This window comes from Cricetulus griseus, assembly GCF_003668045.3.
Source record: "Cricetulus griseus strain 17A/GY chromosome 1 unlocalized genomic scaffold, alternate assembly CriGri-PICRH-1.0 chr1_0, whole genome shotgun sequence".
Classification (NCBI taxonomy): domain Eukaryota; kingdom Metazoa; phylum Chordata; class Mammalia; order Rodentia; family Cricetidae; genus Cricetulus; species Cricetulus griseus.
The window spans coordinates 121,459,750-121,480,389 of record NW_023276806.1 but is presented as its reverse complement, the minus strand read 5'-3'; the positions used below and the strand labels follow the sequence as shown (position 1 = coordinate 121,480,389).

Sequence of the window (20,640 nt, the reverse complement as noted above, 5' to 3'; positions counted from 1 at the left end):
TTTAACTGAATGACTCCCTCTTCTCTCTTCTTTCTCTCTCTCTCTCTCTCTCTCTCTCTCTCTCTCTCTCTCTCTCTCTCTCCATTCCCACTTTCTTACTCTCACCACTTAAAATCATGATTCAAACTGGGATGGCATTCATTAAGCCACTATTTGTCAAATGCTACAGTGCTGACCATAGCTTGGACTGCCCACTGAGTACAGTACAGGCAAGGACAGGTGATCACTATAGGTGTGTGAAGGCAATCTGGTCTACATATCGAGTTCCAAGCCACTCTCAAAAAAGAGTGGCTTGGAACTGTCTCAAAAAAAAAAAAAAAAAAAAAAAAAAAAGAAAGAAAGAAAGAAAGAAAGAAAGAAAATGTTATCTAGAAAAACATCTGATTACTGATAAGAATGACTCTAATGTCACTTGCTATAACACATCTGCTTATTATACACACCAAATGACACATGATTAAACAGTCTCTCCACCCTAATACCTTTCAACAGTGTACGGGCAATGCATGAGAAGCCACCCTCATTCACGGGTCAGGGATGAATAAAGCTGCTGTTATAGCAACTGCACACATCACATATATTGTGCCACACAGGAGACACCAATTGGTATCACCTCCATTTTTCTCTCTCCTTACCTCCTCCCTATTCTGGAGTGGACTTTTAAAACATTGAGGGTATTTTAATTTTTTATGTATACAAGTATTATTTGTTTTTTTTTTTGCATGTATGTATGTACACCACATGCATGCAGTGCCCACAGGGGCTAGAAAGGGCTGGATGCCTATAGACGGAATTATAGAGTTGTGAGGTACCATGCAAGTGCTAGGAACTAAACCTGGGTCCCCTGGCAAGAGCAGCAAACATACTGAACCACTGAGCCATCTCTCTACCTCCTCCCACCCCCTACCTCTCTCTCTTTCAAGTCAAGCTCTCCCTATGCAGGCTAGGCTGGCCTTGAATGAGCAATCCTCCTGACTCAACTTTGGGATTAGAAGCACATGCCACTATACCTGGCAGAGACTTTTATGTTACTGATAACAGATCTTCATCAAAGCTATTAGATTTTTTTATTTATTTATTGCTTTTTTTGTTTGTTTTTTCTTCAAGGCAGGGTTTCTCACTGGTAACTGCCCTGGATGTTGTGGAACTCACTCTGCAGATCAGGCTGGCCTAGAACTCACAGAGGTCTACCTCCCTCTGCCTCCCAAGTGTCGGGATTAAAGGTGTGCATCCCCACTGCACAGCTTTATTTTGTTTTTATTTTAGATTTATTAACTTTAACTTCATTTGTGTGGGTTTTTGCCTCATGTATATCTGTGCATCACATGCATGTCCTTCCGTACAGCTGAGAAGAGGGAGTTGGATCCTCTTGGAACTGTAGTTACAGATGTTTGGGAGCCACCATGTAGGTGATGGGGATCAAGTCTGGATCCTCTAAAACAGTGCCAATGCTCTTAACCACTGAGCCATCTCTGCAGCCCAAAGCTTTCATTTTTTAACTCTTAACTTATATAATCTTCCTAGACTCACCCGAGCGGATCCCCTTACTTTGGAAGAACATGACAATTCTGGCTGAGAACTGGCTCTCACGGAGGAACTGCTTACTCTCCTAATACATTATGCTTTGGTTTCTGCCGTGAACTGAGTGGAAAGAACAAGACTTACTCTCACTGAGGAGTGAGGCTGGCTTCAGCCTTTGGGGTGAGCACTCAAGACTTTTTCAGCAGGGCATTGGCCTCAGGGCAAGCTCAAGGCCCTAGCTCTTGCACAATCATCTGCATTTAAAAACACAATGTTTCCACTCCTACTCTGGAAGATCTGTATTCAATATACAAGCACCAATATAAAAATCAAATGCTTCAAGAATACAAAAGAGAATCAATGTAATCCTGTGCTGTCTGTTTTTACTAACTTATCTGCTACCTAACACCCTGAGGAGAGACTTCACACTGACCTATCTTCTACCTGACATTTTGAGGAGGGAGGCTTCACACTGACCTATCTTCTACCTAACATTTTGAGGAAGGAGGCTTCACAGAGAAGGGGACTTCTGAACTGGTTCTGGAAGAACTGAGTTGGAATTTACTAGTCAGAGGAGTTAGAAAAACAGGGCAGGAAAAGATCACAAACACACTGATGGAATGGGATCAATCACAGTGTATCTGGTGGGACCTCTGACAGACGACAAATGGCAGAAGATTGCATTTCAGGCGGTTTAGATTCTGCAGACAATTGGGTGCCTCAGAGGCTTGGTAGGGAACAGCATGTTCAGATCTGATTTAGCTGTAGCCATAACATGGAGAATAGGATTGCCAGACTCTAAGAAACAGAAGGAGGCAGGGGAAGCCTAAATGGAGCTTAAGAAACACACGCAGAGACACCAAGGACAGGGCATATGAGAAAAGAGGTCCAGAGTTCCTTCCTCCTACACTGAGGCCATTAGAAGCTTACAAGTCTTTGTACAACTTGTACCAATGGCCCCGGGCCTGGGGTGCTTCTCTACCCCAGTATCAACCTCTCTCAGGAGAACCTGGACGGAAGTTTCAGGGCAGTGGTCCAGATGTTAGGGTGAACCTCCATAACACAAGGGTGCAAGCTAAGGAACCCTGTCTGACTTTAAGAGAAGAAATGTGAGGGACGGGATATGGAGAAAAAAAAAAGAGGGGTGGAGATGTAGCTCAGTCAGTAGAGTGCTTGCCTAGCAAGGATGAGGACCTGGGTTCAATACCCAGAACCCCACAAACAGGAGTCAGGTGCCTATCTGTGATCTTAGTATTTAAAGGGGGGGGGGTAATCAGTAATCTGAGAAAGAAGGTTGCAGGGAAAGGGAAAGGCCATCAGAGAAGATGGAGGGATACCTGCCTTGGTGAAATAAAGAGTCCCAAACATCCAAGAAAAATGAATGCTCAAATCCTAAGGGCTAACATTACATTGAGGGATTAAAAAAAGTAAGTTAAATATTTTAACTCACTTTTAAATATTCAGCCATGAGGATTGAAATATCCACTGTACAAATGATGAAACAAATTTAGGGAATGATGAAGGCAAATCATTAGTGAGTGACAATGAAGCCTAGCATGTCTAATACCGATGTCCCAACTGTTCTAGGCCCATTGCCTATCACCAGCTCCAAGGAACTGTAAGGAATTCTGACCGTTGCTGAAGGTGTGATGGGTTTTGGACCATTGAGCTGTTTTCCTGGAAGCAAAAGCAAAGACAGGAGGATGGAGATATGAGTTTAGAGTGCTCCTTGGGCAGTGTAGCAGTTAGTTCCCGGAAGAGGGAATGGTCCTGTGGCTGCACCTGTTCAAAGAGAAGCTCGCTCTGGAAAACAAAGCTGTTCAAAACTCTGAGTTACTTACAATATGTGAACATCATTGTGTACTGTGTACTTACTATGAGCTAAGCACAGTAGTGGGGAGGTGGGGAATGAAGAGGACAAAGCTGCTCCTGGACCCTACTCGTACTCTGTGAACTCTCTGTTCTCTAGCAGTCCTTCACCTTACAATAGCTGCCTTCTGCCTTGATTGAGCATTAGCCCAACTCGGGGGCTGAGGGGAGAGGGCATGAAGCCAAAATCACTGAGTAGATGAAATGAGGTTCAGGCATCTCCCGTTCAAGGTCCTATCTGTGCTTCTGAAGCAGTTAACTAACAACCTTTTCTTTTAAAGGCTGTCAGTCACACCCATGTGTCTTTCTGGCAATGCCAGCTTTTTACTCTTTTAGGAGTAGTTAGTTTTATTATACAAATCACATGAATTGAAAGTTTAGTCCAGTTTAGTTCTAAGACTGGACTGAGGTCTCAAGCATGCTTGGGCATACACTCTGGCACTGAGTTGCATCCCTGGTCCCTACCTCTCCCTTTAAAAATCACTTGCTTAATGTGACAATAAACAGGTAAATGACTAATGCTGACTCCCTGAAAAGCAAGCAAATTATGAAGCAATGAGATTGGTATTCTCTGGAGATGCAAATGACATAGCAGAAGCAGAATATGGAAAGATACCATAAGTCACGTGCTGGGATTAAGGACACATCCTGGTCTTGAACAAACCACACATGAAAATCATAATAGCATTAACTGCAGTTTAATATTAATTAGGTGGTGCTGAGAGGTTAAGAGTGATCAAAAGCACTAATGGTCCAGTTACCTGCTGAGCCATCTCACCAGCCCCTGTGATTTTCATTTCATGGTTAAACCATGTGGAGAGAAGGACCCGGTGATTCTGGAGGTGAAAGCTAATGTAATGAGTAAAGGGTCCCAGGACAAGTGGACTGATCTCGTTCTGCCCCTGTTCCTTGTAAAATGCTGGGTTCTTCAGGTCCAAAGCAAATGTGAGCTCACCACCATTTTAGCAAAATAACTGCTTTCTATACAACAGCCAAGGCCACAGGCTTCCCAACAATCCCTCCCACTTTCTCTCATATGAGATAAAACATGAAAATTTTCAGAGACCCAGGAATGTGCATTCCATATAGATGCCAATGTAAAGCCAGCTCTTTCCCAAAGGTGACAATATTAAAATACAGAATGGAGAGCGCACTTAGGTACATGAGCTGCTATTTGTCTTGACAAAGTGAATCTACAGCTGCATTAATTTTTGCACTAACTTCAACACTACTTCACCTAATCTACCTTCCTGTATTATCTTTGCTCATGATCCTTCACTTAAATTTACTTCTAGTCTAAGTACCTACATTACTTCCTTTAAATCTAGAGACCATGAACATTCCCTTTCCATATTTGGGTGACATCTTCCTTTGAATAATCTATGCCTATTTGTGTGTGTGTGTGTGTGTGTGTGTGTGTGTGTGAGAGAGAGAGAGAGAGAGAGAGAGAGAGAGAGAGAGAGAGAATAAGAATTCTCTTCTATGGTTAAATTCAAATATTGTTAATAAATAATCCATCTTATATTTAATATGACATTATTTCACAAGCATGATCAAATAATGTGCCAATCAGGACATAAAATATTTTAAAATAGGAAAACCAATTCCAAACAGCTGTCCTGTGTTTAGACTTCAGTGATTTTAACACAGTGATGTGAGTCTAAACTCCACAAAAATGGGTGGATGAGGTAGGAAGACAGCTTGTGCCTTAGAAGATTTAAGTACATTTTGAGCCTCATACCTCAGAGAGAAAAATATTTATTTCCTACAGCAGACACAGCACCTTTACTTAGGAGTTGCTTCAAAGACTCAACTCTGAGTCCTTTTCACACACTATCTGTTTGTGTTTTGTTGAATAATTGTCCAAGCGCAATGACTGCAGGAAATAGGGACAACACAAAAGACAATAAAGGACAACATCAGAAGAAACCACACTGCCCTCACAGGTCACTGTGTCACCACTGCCCTTTGGTTATACTGTAACTTATGAATTGTGAATAGACTACAAGGAAATTCCATCTACAAGCCTGTCAGATGCCAATCTTCCACAGACATGCAAATATCCATTTTCCAATCACAAATATCCTGACAGTCAGTTACTGTTTTATGAACATGTAATTAAAGATAAGCCTGCCCCCTCAGCCCCACCGATCTATCCCCACAAGATTAACCTACAAAGTGTACACTACATGGCCTTCTGAGCTGCTGCCTCTGCTCACAGTGAGCCTGACTCTCTACCCATTTCCATCTGTGAGCAGCTTGAAGATGCCAAAGGACATTCAGGCCCACCCTTGCCTGAAGCTAAACTTCAGTTCTGGCCATGCACTACCAACTTAACTACAACATCAAATAACTACAGCTGTTTTCATGAGGTGTAATTACTTCAGATTAGAATTAGCCCATGCTTGCCAGAAAAACATTCAATTTGCTAGCTTCCATATCTCTCAATGTAGCATGAAAACAGCAGAAGCAGGCCAATGTGAAAACAATTTCCAATACTGTTTCTGAGACGAAATGTGATGAAAAATTTACATAAAATGCTACCGTAGTCTTTCCTTTCTAACAAAGGGATAAGGCTGACCCAACCCTGTAAAAGATGGTGCCATCAAAATGCCCACATCTATAGCATTTACCTTGCAAGTCTGAATCACTGGACTTCGGGCTGCTTCTTGCTCTTCGCTCTGACTTTTTGCTCCCAGGGCCACCTCCACTTCCACCTCCAACTCCTCCACTGCTTCCGCCACTGTGGCCTTTCCCGTAGCCATTGTACACTGTTGCACAGTTGCTCTTGTAGATGGTGGAAGGTGGGCTGTTTAGGCGGTTCTGGCGGTCAATCTGGCGGTCCTTCAGTTTTTTGTGTGGTGGCTTGCTATACTGGTCTTCTCGGGTGATGTAGCTCGACATTCCATACAGTGGGATAATTTCTAAAAATCAATTTGTGTGATAAATACAAGTTCAGTAAACATCTGCCACAGCAAGTGATTAAAAGGTCAAATAACCTGACCGCTGCAGGAAGCAATGGGAAGCAGTACTGCATACATTATAAAATATACTTTAAAACACTGTATGTTCATAGGATTTGCATTCCTTTCCAACTATTCAAGGGATCATCAATTATTAAAAGCAAAACAGTATGTATAGAATTTCCCAAAAATAATGGAGAAAAATGAAGACAACAAGGTTATCCCCCAAAGACTTCACTGGCTGGTGAATTTATATATAAATTTGATCTTTCCTTTCTCAATGTCTTTTGTAGATGCAATAAATATACGAGAACAAATGAAATACCCCTTTACATATATGTTTATCAACTCAAAACATTTAAAAGTATAATTAATCTTAGAGATACAACATTTCTATTGAAAAGTACAGAATTAGTATAATATGAAAAGTTATATTGGGCATAAAGAAGCCAACAATTGTAGAAAATTATTAAGTAGAATAAAATGACAAATCGATTGTTAAAAGTAACCAAAGATATAGAATGAGGGGGAAAAGAAGTGTGAAAAAGAAGAGCCATCTTTTGCCATCTGTAGCTAAACTCAGCAGATGCCATTTCAACCCTCTCTTTTAGAGTGAGGTGGGAGACACAGTGGGTGGCTTCTCCCTCACTGTGCATACTTCTAACTGGGAAAGGAGAGACAGGAACTCTCAACTGTTCTGAGGATCTTAGCAGAGAGATTATACTTTACACATTTAAGTTTTGGAAATTTAATTTATGTGTCTGACTATTTTGCCTGCGTATATGTTTGTGCACCATGGGTGTACCCATGGAGTCCAGAAGTGTGGAGTTCCCTGGACTTGGAGGTGCAGACAATTGGTGAGTCACCATGTAGGTGCTGAGAATTCAATCTAGGACCAGTGTTCTTAACTGCTGATCCAACTCTCTGCCCCTTACTCATTTTTAAGATTTATTGTTTTTCATGTGTGTGCCTCATGGGTGCAGGTGCCATGGAGGCCAGAAGACAATGCTGGATCATCTGGAACTGGATGTCAATGAAGGTGCTGGGAACTGAACCCAGGTCCTCTACAAGAACAGGAAGTGCTCTGAACCACAGGGCGTCCTCTCCAGCCTCAGGAAATTTTAAATGTGATGTTTTTAAATTATATTTTGGCATCAGCAGAAAATGACAACATATAACACAGATAATATATCCTTATCTCTTTTCAGGAATAAAAGGACTTCTCAAATATACAGTGACTATATAAATTATGTGTCACTTGTGGGCATAAAAAGAGAGAACTAACCATACTTTCTAGGAATGAGCAACCTAAAGCAAGACCGTGATGAGCAGAAATGCACAGGAAACAACATAATTTAACTAATATTTCTGTCCTTCAAAGATAAACGCCTGCTATTCATGTCCTTTCTGTTCACACAGATTATTTACATGCTTTTAAGACAGCCAGTGTGGACAAGAGAATGTGAGAAAACAAGTACAGCTATATTCAGAAAGAATGTGGTTAAATTAACTATAATGACATACGTCAGTTGCTGGCAACTGTCCTAAAGGAGTCACCGTGGACGCCAATGTAAGAACCATTTAAGACATGGTGAGAATTTTCTAACTTTCATGGTTCCATGAGTTAACGTTTGATTGCTTTTAGGTGTACACACTGAAAAATCAGGAAAGGAAGCTTCACATATGGAGATTTTATTGTATTACCATCTTTAATTTGAAGCTAAAGGTGGCAGTTTCATTATTTGTATGTTACTGTTCAGTGTTATTTTAGTGAAATTACATCAAAGTACACTGTGAAATGAAGAATGGACAGTGCTGACTTAATTCTAATTGATGGTTTAAATAACAGTTTTACCTTGCCTAAGATTATAAAGCCATCATTTATACAAGAGTAACTACCAGGCACCCTAGAGTGCCACTGCTAGAGTAAGGCAGGTCAGAGAGCATCGCCAGACTGAGTCAGGGGCCAGAACTCTGCAGCGTGTCAGTGAATCACAGTCAACCAGGCACTCTGACCAATTCTCAAGTATTTGATATAGATTATGACAAAGCACCAAATACCTTTTCACAAATTAATTACCTGAGGGGTACATGCCTACAATCTCAATACCTGGCAGGCAGAGGCAGGAGGATTGCTATGAGTTTATAATGACTTGGCTCCAGAATGAGACCATGTATAAAAAAAGTTAACAAAAATTTTTTCTAAACGTCTTCATACCATTTTTTTTGGCTTATGTCATTAAGAAAATAAAGACCAAATTAAAATTAGTAAATGATTGATGTGGGTGGTGATATTTACCTCATGTTTGGCTATGACCTTCCTACACCCTTTTATGAAAGCATGTTGAATTTCTCCTGACTACCAAAACAAACAAAATAATCAAATTTTATTCCTAAGTTACAACAGGATATTTAATTAAAATACTCATCTCAGATTTCTCTTTTGTTTATAATAAAAAGGAAGCTAAATGACAACGTGAGATGAATAGAAAGGAGAAAACGGGTAAGAGAAGTGGTACTGTAGTAAAAGAACACAAGGAGAAACTTGCTTGAAGACTATGCCGTGTAAGAGGAATTCCTCTGAACCAAAACAATAAATGTTTAAAGGAGTAAAATGCTCCAATTCAAAGTGAAAGTAGCCTTTTGCAAAGTACTAGAGTTGAAGTCAAATTTCTGCCTCCCTTGGTGTCCAGCTTCTGAGCATCCATTCTGATGGTCAGAGCTTCAGACTGAACCCACATCAGAACTTGAAAAGACACAATGCTCAAAACTCAGAGACACTCATTCATTTCAATGTAAGTATCTGCCTAACAACCAGTGACAGTGTAGCTGAGGTAATGGCTAGTCTCAAGCTAAAAACAGCTGCAAGACGGCCACACCAACAGCAAGATGATTGTTGAGTTCTGCCAAGATCTATCTTTCAGAAAACCCAAAGGATATTGAGACTTCATAATCTTCTAACATTTGAAGTAGGGCACGAATCTTTTAATTTCCCTTCTCCTGGCAGACCATGATGATGCCAAAGAAATAATGGGGCCCAGCTCTGCCTGAGGCTACTACTGCATAAACATATATCAACAGGCAGAGGACACAGAACAGATGGCTGCCTCACTTCCAAAATAAAGATGAGCTATCCTACTCCTTGCTCTTGGTGGGGTGGAAGCAAGAAAGAGCTGTGACCAACCAAGTCAAAGGACTCATTTGAGGCAGAAGCCAAGGCAGGAAGCTTGGTGCAGCCCGTGAGTTTCATCTCTTTCTACCTTGTTTATTGCATAGGAGACAAAGCGTGGAGGCCTCACAAGTTCTTGGAGTATAGCCATTTTCAACAAACCTTGAAGCCAGCTGCAACAGACTCACCTTGCTCACTATATATTGTGGGGGGAAGATGATGCTGAGGGAAAAACTGCGGTGGCATATCTCCAGGCACGGTGACAGGTGGGTAATAAGCGGTGTGCGAGTTCTGAATGAAGTGTGGGTGGTGAGTCAGATAAGGGGGCAGGTGATGGGTTGGAGACATGGCTGAGGGATAGCTTGGTGGGTAACACTCAGGAGACTGGGGCGTGACCACCACCCGGCGGACTCCAGTACTGTCTTCAATCACCTAAAAAAAAAAAAAAGGACTGGATATAACATATGCTATTAACAAGCACACCCATGGATACGAAAGTATCAACTTCCCTGTTAATTACACAAAGGAATTAGTCACTTCCCCATTAATTGAAATGATTCCAACTCCAACATTTTAGAAAGACCATTATCTTGCTAGTAAATCTGGGGTTAATCATATGAGATTCATGATCATAATAATTTTACTGGATAAGTAAATTGAATGTATGTTTAAACTAATATTAGGAATAAATATATGTATATTTTTTGGTTTTTCAGGAAGAGGCTCCATGGGCCACGTAAGAATGTTTCCAGGGCTGGGCTTCCAGACTGATACGAGAACATCTACTCTATTTCTGCTTTAGTCCACACAAGTCCATGGATATTAGTAAACACGGGGACACCGATGACAAGAGCCATGGAAGTATACTAAAATACCATTCACCTGGACTAGGGTTGAGGGAAAAAATGAAGGGACTCTGACCAATAGCAATTTCAAGTCAGATGGTCAAATGTGTACACAGCTGCCCTGATTTCACCAGGAACTCTGGCAGACGACACCAGGCAGGACAACCTAGCCTAGGCAACCTCTCATCTCTAGGAAGGCAACCAGGGAAGAACACTGTGACAGTTAGTGCCTACCTGGCCAGTGCCGTGCTACTGTTTTAACACCAGTCTTGATACAACACAAGAAAGGATGTGCATAGCCCATAAGGCAGACACCACAATGACAAAGCAAAGCTATGAGGTGCCACAGGGAGTGAAAGCATGAAATGATAGTTACAGAAGGCTCCAGGGGCTCCAGAGACCTGCAGGGCTGAAACAGCAGATGGAATTAACTCTAGGATGGGGTCTTTGAGGGAGAAGACAAGAAACTCCGAGAGCTGAGGCTATGGCTCAGCTATAAAGAAAGGGACCTGACTTTGGTCAAATTAAAGAAAACAAAATATACAAGAGCACATACACTCACACACACTGTTAAACTGGGAATCCCAGACCAGACTCACCAACACTTGGTCAAACCAATTACTTGAGAAAATGAGATGCACACTCTGACAGGCTTTACTTTTGGTTTCTTTTTCTTTTTAATGCTTGAAATTGAATCTGTATATCGAAATGGATTTTTGTATTGCATCTCTGGAGATTGATAACACGACAAAATAATTTAATTGTGTCTAACAACAAAAACATACCTTATGCTTAGCTTCATGAAAAACAAAACAACAACATGTATTGCTAAAGTAAAACTGGCAAGTGTCTAAGTGTTTAGTCTACAATTTAGTGTATGAAGTAATTCTGACTTGAATTATCAGCAACAAGCCAGTGTTTATGTTAAGCAAACAGGAGGCTGGAGAGATGGCTGGGTGGTTAAGGGCACTTGCTGCTTTCCAGAGGTCCCAGGTTTACTACCTAGTGCTTCATGGTGGCTCACAAGAGTCCAGCCCTGTAGGCATTACATGCTGTCTTTGGAACCTGTGGGCACCTGCACCCATATGGTGCACATAAACACACACAGGCACACATGTATGAACATAAATTAACATGACAATGTCTACTGTACCAATATTTCATTAAACTCAACATTCATTCACTGAAATTGAGGCTCTAAATAATTCTCTACTGGAACTCAGGGCAGCCTTTGCTTTCCTTATGGTTCTGAATAAAGCTAAGTACTTTCTGGGGTTGGCAGCTACTCATATCAAGCTACTTCTGAGCATGCAGCTGGTATTTACAAGTCCATGTGCAGCAGTATTTAAGGCAAGACCCTGGAAATTGCAGGCACAAGCCAACACGATCTCATCCTCTATCTAAAACACAGAGCACAAACACACTTGTCTAGATCATACTTCCTACAACTGCAGTACCAATGTTGTGGGTGTTTCCTACCAGTGATACAAAAATGGCTACCCCAGGGTTCTCCATCCTTCTCTACCTTCCACTAGCTATTAGGAAAAGGGGAAGGCGTATTCCAGGTGTTCCATATTCATAAGATATTCACTTAAATCCCCAAAGTTCAAAGAAGCAAAGAACTTCCCAACAGCTCCACATGTCCTCCAGGGCCAGCCACATAGACTTCCCTGATGTAGTAAAGCATACAGAGGCCACTTTCCAGGGCAATGATTGTAATGAAAATAATTTATTCTCAGCATTTTATAATTTCTGGCTTGCTCTAAACATATTTTTTCTAACGTCTGTCAAAAAACTAAATGACACACAGGGCTGAAAAACTGTCTTCTCACTACTTTTATAAGAACATTTGTCCTTAAAAAAATTGTTCCTAAAAATTAATAAAGTAAGAGGCTGGAGAGATGGCTCAGAGTTTAAGAGGCCTTGCTGCTCTTCCAGAGGTCCCAAGTTCAATTCCCAGCAACCACATGGTGGCTCACAGCTATCTGTAATGAGATCTAGTGCCCTCTTCTGACCTGCAGGCAGAATGCTGTATACATAATAAATACAGAAATCTTTAAGAAATAATAATAGTAAAATAAATATACTTTGAAGAGTCAATTATCTTTATATACATACACAGGAGGTTCCAAGGCAGAAAATTAAGCAGGCTTATGAAGCTGCAAATTGATGTGCATATAAAAAGTGCCCAAAGCCCTGTTCTAATTATCCTGAGTTATTCTGTGGTATTTGTGAAAGATATTTACATGTACATACATAATAAGACACTTTCATAAACATGTTCTTATCCAAACCAGGCCTGTCTTTTATCCTTCAAAAAAGAAGTATTAATTCTAAACTAAGTATATAAAAGAAACATAATGAGAATTTGCCTACTGCTGTTTTATAGCAAATAATAGCACACTTTACTTATCAAATTCAATTGTGAACTCTACCTAAGGAAATTATTCTCAGGTTTCCCTAAAGAATAACCAGGGCTGAAGCTTAGTCAGAATTCAAGTTCAGAAGTGGAGGTAATTATATCCTTTGTTTAATAAAAGTAACACACACACACACACACACACACACACACACACACACACACACACACAAATTCTAGTAGAAGAAATCCGAGAAGTTCAGTTCAAACTACCCAAGGCAACAAAATATGCCTTCAATCTCCATAGATAACTACTGGAAAAACAAATTCATTTCCTTTTGGGGTGAATGAAATTATGGCAATGTCTGGAGGCAGACAAATCACATATTCAATTCAGCAGTGACTTCCTGACACATACCACTGCTGACCACTGAATATTCAAAGGTGAGGGGGAAACAGCCTGGGTTCTAGTCAGTGCTCTTACAAAAGCCCAAATACAATGATTTCAGGAATCAGAACAAAGTATGCTTTGTCCAAATTTATCCCTAACTCTGTGGCTCAACCGAAGTGCTACTCACATGTTCCCCAGGGAAGCATCGAACTCTGGGAAAGGTAGGTGTGCTCTCTCTCAGATGACACCTACTGTGAGCTTCATTATGCACTCCACCAAGACCCTCTCTTAACTCCCTATGCTGAAGTGTTCATTTTCATGGCCTCAGAACGTGTCTGTGTGCTGGTAGACTCTAATCCAAACTGAGATTAGGTCCCGGAGGTGGACCTTGTGAAGCCACCAAGGAATTCATTTAAAGGGCAGAAACAGCAGCCTTGGAAGGCATTCTGTCTTCTTGGACATTTAGCTTCCAGAACTGTAGAAATGCACATTATGTTACACAGGCCACACACCTATGGTACTTTTGGGGGCAGCATTAGGAAAGTAACAGTACCTAAAGGAGTCTTAGGGCAGGGTGGCTGAATCCAAGTTTCCTTTACCTTAAGTCTATAATCCTTCCCTGATATGAAAAACAAAGGGAAGTAAAACAAGTAAGGGATCCATTTGGTTTTCATACACACCAGCCCTCTTCCTCAGTCCACTAGAGAAAGCCAACTTAATGGCCAAAAGTGCCCAGATCTTACTGTCATATATCATGTGAACTTAGGCACCGCATGACTCTCACCAGGTGGGCCTCACCTCTCTGTGCCCACCCTCACCTTGCTGAACAGCTGTTAGGGCCCCACCATCTGCCTCCAGAAGGAGCAGGTGAAGGACTAGAGAGCTAGACAAGTGAGAGGTGCTAGGTGCTGTGCATACTCGCTGTCCTGTGCCAAAGACAAAGTGGTTGGCATAGGTGCACCACATTATTTGGGAGAACCCGTTTCCTACTTACACAAGTGTTTGAATACATACAACCAAAAGAACCACATACACATACACACAAACAAACAAGAAAACAGACTAGTCCTGAGACAACAGCTGAGGGGAACTAGTGCAGGCAGTGTGCAGGGTGGGGTGAGGTTAAGAGAGAAAGTCCCAGACCAATCCCAGCTGTACCATATAAGCTCCTTGTCCACTGAGAATTAGACTTAAGCTTGCTGTCTTAGACAAAGGGAGACAGAACACAGACTGTGATTTAAATGCAGCTAGTGACGTTGTCAAGTTGGGATCATTGCAGTTGTTAATACATCATTTCATCATATGTAGAGTTTCACAGTTTACAATGGCTGATAAGTCAATATGCAAACAGTCAACGATTTAGAGTTAGGACACATACGTTCTTAAGAGACATAGAAGGCTTCAAAGACACAGCCAAATGTACTAAGTACCTGCGTTGCTGTGCTTTAATGTCCTCAACCTGAAAAGAGCTAGGGCACCTTTAGTTTCTGGAACAGGGTGTGACATACACCATTGTCAAAACCTTGTCACCATCATCATTACTCCTGTCCATCACCTCACTAATCCTGAGACATAGAGCTATAACACAGAGGTATAGAAAGCAGGAGGTACTTAAGGGAAGTCAACATACCTCACCCAAACATAGAACTTTCAGGACCAAAAATCAATTTTGGTTTCAAGAGTTAGAATGGGTCTTGTAAAACAAATGCACAGTTTAAGTGTCTTTTCTGTTAAAAGAAAAATGCTTAACTGGAATGCTCCCTGTGAATTTGAATACATTCCTTTGTTCTCAAAATGCTTTCTTTCTACCCCCACCAACCTGCAAAGGTACAAGAATAAAAAGAAGCTTGAAGAGCAGGAGGCAGAAAGCAAAACAAAAGCCTGCTTTCATGGTCAGGCAGGATCTAGGGAGTGAACAGGGCACAAATATGGACAGACATGGGTTGCTCCACAGCCAGACTGGGGGACAAAGGAACACTCTGAGCTGCTTAGACACAGAAGCCTGGGACAAAGTGGGAAAGGAAAGTAAATTAATTGACTATAACAATTAAAGGCAATGACAATGACTTCTGCAATTTCTGTATCAATTTATAATTCACAGAGTGATTGGAACAGAACCTAACTCACAGAAATAAGAAGATGATCATAGTCTTAAATTTTATATGAAAATATTCCAGTGAGATTAAGTAATTTAATATAAGATGAGTAGAGTAGTTGCTAAAGTCCACAGCTAAGGCTGACTAGATACATCACTCCATTTCTATGACAAAAAAAAGTCAGATCAAATTCATTCCACAGGTATGGCATACCAAAGCACTGGTTTCATGTAGATAAAATGACATATTAAATTTCCAGTCACTCCTGGGTTTCTGTAAGGAAACCTCAGAAATCTATGGGACCTCCTGTAGAAGCCCAGTATTTATCCCTAGCATAGGTGTGGACTTTGGGAGCCCATTCCATATAGAGGCATACTCTCTGAGTCAAGATACACGGGGGTGGGCCTAGGCCCTATCCTAAAGGATACGAAATACTCTGATGACACCCTATGGAAGGCCTCACCATCCAGGGGGAGCAGAAAAGATATGTGACAGATAAGGTTTTAGTTGGGGGTGGCTGGGTAGGGGAGGACGGGTGGGAGAAGGGAATAGGGATTGTCATGTAAAACAATCCTGTTTCTAATTCAAATAAAAAAAGTTGGAAAAAAATTTCCAATCACTCCTAAAACAGAGTGATTCTTTTTAGACTTAACAGTGCTTTAAGGAACAAAGTCCTATGGTTTAAGTGTTTCTGATATTAAAGCAACCCTCTCCAGCCACCCAGGCATGTTCCTGTCCTCAGGACATCGGCAGACTGTTCTGGAGGTACCAGTACACAGAACCAAGTCTTCTGCAGCCAATTCAATAGGCAAATAGCATCCTCACAATGGTGTTTCCCTCCTTCAAGTACTCACTCATGGCCATGCAGTCAGGGAAGAACACAGATAGGCCTTCAAGACTGAGGCTGCCATCTGACACAGATTACTAAACCAGCAGAGGTGAGCCAGCGTCTGGAATACTCTGACTCCTCCTGCACTATCCCACTAGGATTTAGGGACCAGGCATCAGGAAATGGGGAAACAGAGCTGTTCTATTTCCAATGATGGACAGTGCCAAGCTCCAAATGCACACTCCACTATGACTTGCCAAGTACCGGATCCCAGTCCTTAAACAGGACCTCTCCCAAAGTGAGATGGCAGCACCAGAGGACCCTGGCTTCAAAAAGCACTCTGTTTCTTTCCTAGCTGATCTTTTTTCTGTTTACAGTGTTGCTAGGGATCAAATCCTGGAGCTTGCTTGTGCTAGACAAGTAGTCTACCACTGAGCTACAACTCCAGACCACTTTCCCCAACTGTAAATTTTTATTTTCTTTGATTACGAATATACACACAACTAACAATGGTATTGCTACTTATCAAAACCTTTATGTTCCCATACCATAACAGCATTATAGAGATGTTAACAATATTGATGCTTACCACAACTACAAAATGATTGTGATGAACAAAATCATGCTACACATTGTTATTTAATTTGTTAAGACAGCAACAGAAACTACTGTATCATCTTTTAAAAATTATCTGGCCATTCTATTTTGGAACAGCATGCCTTCATCTCTGGAAGTTTTATATTTCACATTTTAAAATGCTCCAGCACCTGCCAACAAATTCCTTAGATCACAGGGTGATTAAGAATCCATTTGAGGGCCGGGCAGTGGTGTTGCACACCTTTTATCCCAGCATTCGGGTGGCAGAGGCAGGTAGACCTCTGTGAGTTTGAGGCCAGCTTGGCCTACTAAACAAATTCCAGGACAGCCAGAGCTATCTCCAAAAGGCAAAACCAAAAAACCAAACCAAAACAATGGGATTCATTTGGGATCAGTGAGATGGCCCAGCAAGTAAAGGTGTTTGCTCCAAGCCTGTGGAGCCGAGCATTAACCCTAAGACCTGCACGGAAGAAGGAGAGAACTGACTCCCACAGGCTGTCCTCTGGTTGCCACACATGTGCGGGTGCATGAAAATGATAAGTACACATAAAACATTTTTAAAGAAATCTACTCTGATGATACCCAGACAGTAAAGTAACTACAGATCATTGGAGTTGCCTGAGAAATACAGCCTCAAAGAGTGTGTAGCACCCAAGAGTTACCTAACCTCAGCTAATTTTTCTCACTTAAAGGGTTGAAAAAGTACATTTTGCTTTAAAACAAAAAATTATCAGATGGAGGATGGCTCAGTGGTTAAGGGCATTGGCTGCTCCTCCAGAGGACCAGGGTTTGATTCCCAGCATCCATGTAGTATCTCTCAATCCTTTGTAACTGTAGTTTCAGTAGACCTGATGACCTCTTACAGCCTCTGTGGACACTTCATACTCATGGCGTACATACAGACAAGCAAGGACACACTGGTACACATAACTAAAAATAAGTTTAAAAAATCAGATATGGCAGAGGAGTTATTTTTGGAAAGAATACTGTAGTAAATGAGTGATAAAATCAAATGCAGTGTGTGTAGTATAACAAATAATTCAGAAAACAGTTTCTGAGTATGATGCTGTTTCCATGTCAACACTACCATGAACATGAACTATGGTTCTTGAGTGTAAGCACAGTGAATGCCAAACAGCTGTGCCCCGTGTGTGAGGGTGGCTTCAGAGACTTCATTAGGCTCTCAGGTAATCATCATTGTGAAGTACAAAATAAATAGGAGAACTGCCTCATTTCAGGTTATAAGGGACTCAAGATGCCCTCAAATTCTTTCCTCCCTTGTAAGGTAGAAATGACGCTACCACCCAGGAAGTGTTGACAATGCCTGTGACAAGCCAGGCACCTCTCAGAGAACTGGGTACCAATCCACTGATGAACGGAAATGACAATGTGCCATCTCTATGGAGCTTTAGTGTTAAAATACAGCAATGACAAATGAGCAAGAAAGAGAACAAACAAACAAGTAACTGCTGGCGTAGTTTTTCTCTGTGTCTCCTCCTGCTGACCTTGTATTCTACAATCCCATGATGCCAGGATCACAGAAACAAAAGATGGAAACAGGAGGGGAGATACCGGGCAGGGAGATGGAAAGGAGGCGCAGAGAAAAGCAAACTACACACCACTTTGTGCCAAGGGACTGTTTGGGGCACACTCCCTTAGTTCTGCAATTGTTCCTCATATAAATAGAGCATAAATGAAGGATGAAATAGCTGCAGTGCACTAAGAATGGGAAGGGAATACCCAGGCAGGCGCCCCTCTCTTTTCCAGGCACATGCACTGCTGTAGAACAGCCCTCTCGCTTCTTACAGAACAGCGTCTTCAGCAGACCCAAGACTTGAAAGATGGTAGCCAAGAGGGTCAGGGCAGAGGGCGACATCTACACTTTCTTCTGCTCATAGCTATCACATATCACCATAGCTCAATGCTAATGGTGGAACCAAGGACTGGCTCCCCCATGGGCTATGGTTATAAAAGAGAGGCAGCCTGGGCTAATGCTTACATATTAGCTAATTACTCTGTGACTTTACCTAATCTGTCCGTGGCTTCTCCACAGAGGCTCCGATTGCTGACCAAGTATGGAGAGCAACCAAATAAAAAATTTCATCAAATTTTATTACATTTACTTGTGTGTGTGTGTATGTGTGTGTGTGTGTGTGTGTGTGTGGTACACACGCACACATACATACATGAGAGCCCATGTGCCACAATGTATATGTGGATACTAGAGGACAAATTGCAGAAGCTGATTGTCTCCTTCTCTCATGAGGATTCCAGGGATCTAACTGGCTGTCAGGATTTCTGGTGAGCACATTTCCCACTGAGCCATCTTTGCTGGTCCACAAATCAAATTTAAATGCATTTTCAAAGGACAGGACACCCACTTGGATGGTCAAGTCTTTCCGTATGCTTTTCAGATCCTTGTGTCAGCATGAAGCTTCCCTACGACACTTCAACAAGCCATCATAAATTATTAGTTTGAAAGGTAGAAAATAAGACTCAGGGAATAGGCTTAAGACATTTACACACATAAACTGTCCCGAAAGCTAATGAAGGAATCACAGAACCACAGCTCATGTCTGACGGAAGAAAACTGCTTCAGTCTGTGCTACGCACACTGAGCAAGGTGAACCCTGTCAGACTCTGGGTTAACCAGAGCAGTCTTTCTTATTATAATGCCTGTACCGAATGCCACAACTTCTAGAACATCATGTAGGCATTTATGTACACAGCAAAAGAAAATGGGAAAGTTAAGTGGGAAGTGATCACAAATCTGAACAGAGGCCTCCATTGATGGCCACATTATTTCCAAATGAACTACTAGTCACTGTCTGAAATGCTGCAACCTTTTAATACAGTTACTCATGTGGTGGTGACCCCAACCATAAAATTATTTTCATTGCTACTTCATAACTATACTTTTGCTACTGTTATAAACTGTAATGTACACATCTGTTGTCTGACTGTCTTAGGTGACCCCTGTGAAGGAGACATGACCTACAGGTTGAGCACTTCTCTGGATGTTTTTAGGTTAGGAAGATGATAGTAGTAACCATGAAAGGACTAAGTTCCCTTTCTAAATCTTACTCTTCACTGCCAAGCCTGTAGTGAATTGGAATCACTATGGAAACAAAGCTCTGGTATGTCTGTGAGGCAGTTTCTATATCTGGTTAATTAAGGAAGCCCTCTCGTAAATGAGGGCCACACCATTTCATAGGCTGGAGTCCTAGGCTAAACAGAAGAGGAGAGAAAGAGTCAGCAGCAACATTCATCTCCTCCTGCTTCCTGAGTGTGGGCGCAATGTCAACAGCTGCCTCATGCCTCCCTGCCTCCTCTGCCATGACAGACTCATGCTTTTGTCAAATACTTTGTCAGACCAAAAAGGGAAATCGTGAACATGCTGTCTTATATGTGTACTTTCCAGCAGTTGAGCTTTCTCTCATTAAAAAGATTAGGTCAGTTTTTTCTCAAATCTTCCTCAACTCCATAATCCAATCAACTGTGTGAAGTCCTGCTTTATCAGAGGCCACCAAGTCAAATGATAAGATCCCCGGTGCTCAGGCCACAGTGGCTCGTGGGTCCTGGGGGCAGTCTTCCTCGCCTGAACAAATTCAGGCTGTGCCACCAACAGCACTTTTACAACCGCCAATCACTGTGCCTGTCAGTCTGTCCTCCCTGAGATTATCTTCACATGACTGACACCAGCATTTCACACATGTATTTACTGTATATCAGTTTGTGTTTTTAAAGGGTTTCAGCTCCTCAATAACAATACTACTACTACTATACTACAATACTACTACTACTATACTAACAATTGCTACTATATGCAAGAAGTCTTCTATCTACCCTGAGGTGTTCATGTCATAACGCTTCTGTATCTGCTATGCCTCTGTCCTCAGTTTTCTTACACCAATAGACCATCCTCTTACAAGTAGCAGGTCCTTGCATATTGGAGACAACTACCCAATGACACTCACACTAGGCAGGAGCGCCTCCATCAA

At 41.6% G+C, this 20,640-nt stretch overlaps 1 protein-coding gene across 5 annotated transcripts in view; it reads right to left on the bottom strand.

Moving 5' to 3' along the window:
• Positions 1-20,640, bottom strand: part of Fndc3b (fibronectin type III domain containing 3B) — a 302,457-nt gene that overhangs the window by 118,908 nt on the left and 162,909 nt on the right. For all 5 annotated transcript variants that reach the window (XM_027392082.2, XM_027392079.2, XM_027392080.2 and 2 more), the window contains exons 5-6: positions 9,711-9,954; positions 6,024-6,314 (exon numbers count right to left, since the gene is read on the bottom strand). In XM_027392082.2, the coding sequence (XP_027247883.1) occupies positions 6,024-6,314; positions 9,711-9,954 (535 nt within the window). The remainder of the gene's footprint in view (positions 1-6,023; positions 6,315-9,710; positions 9,955-20,640) is intronic.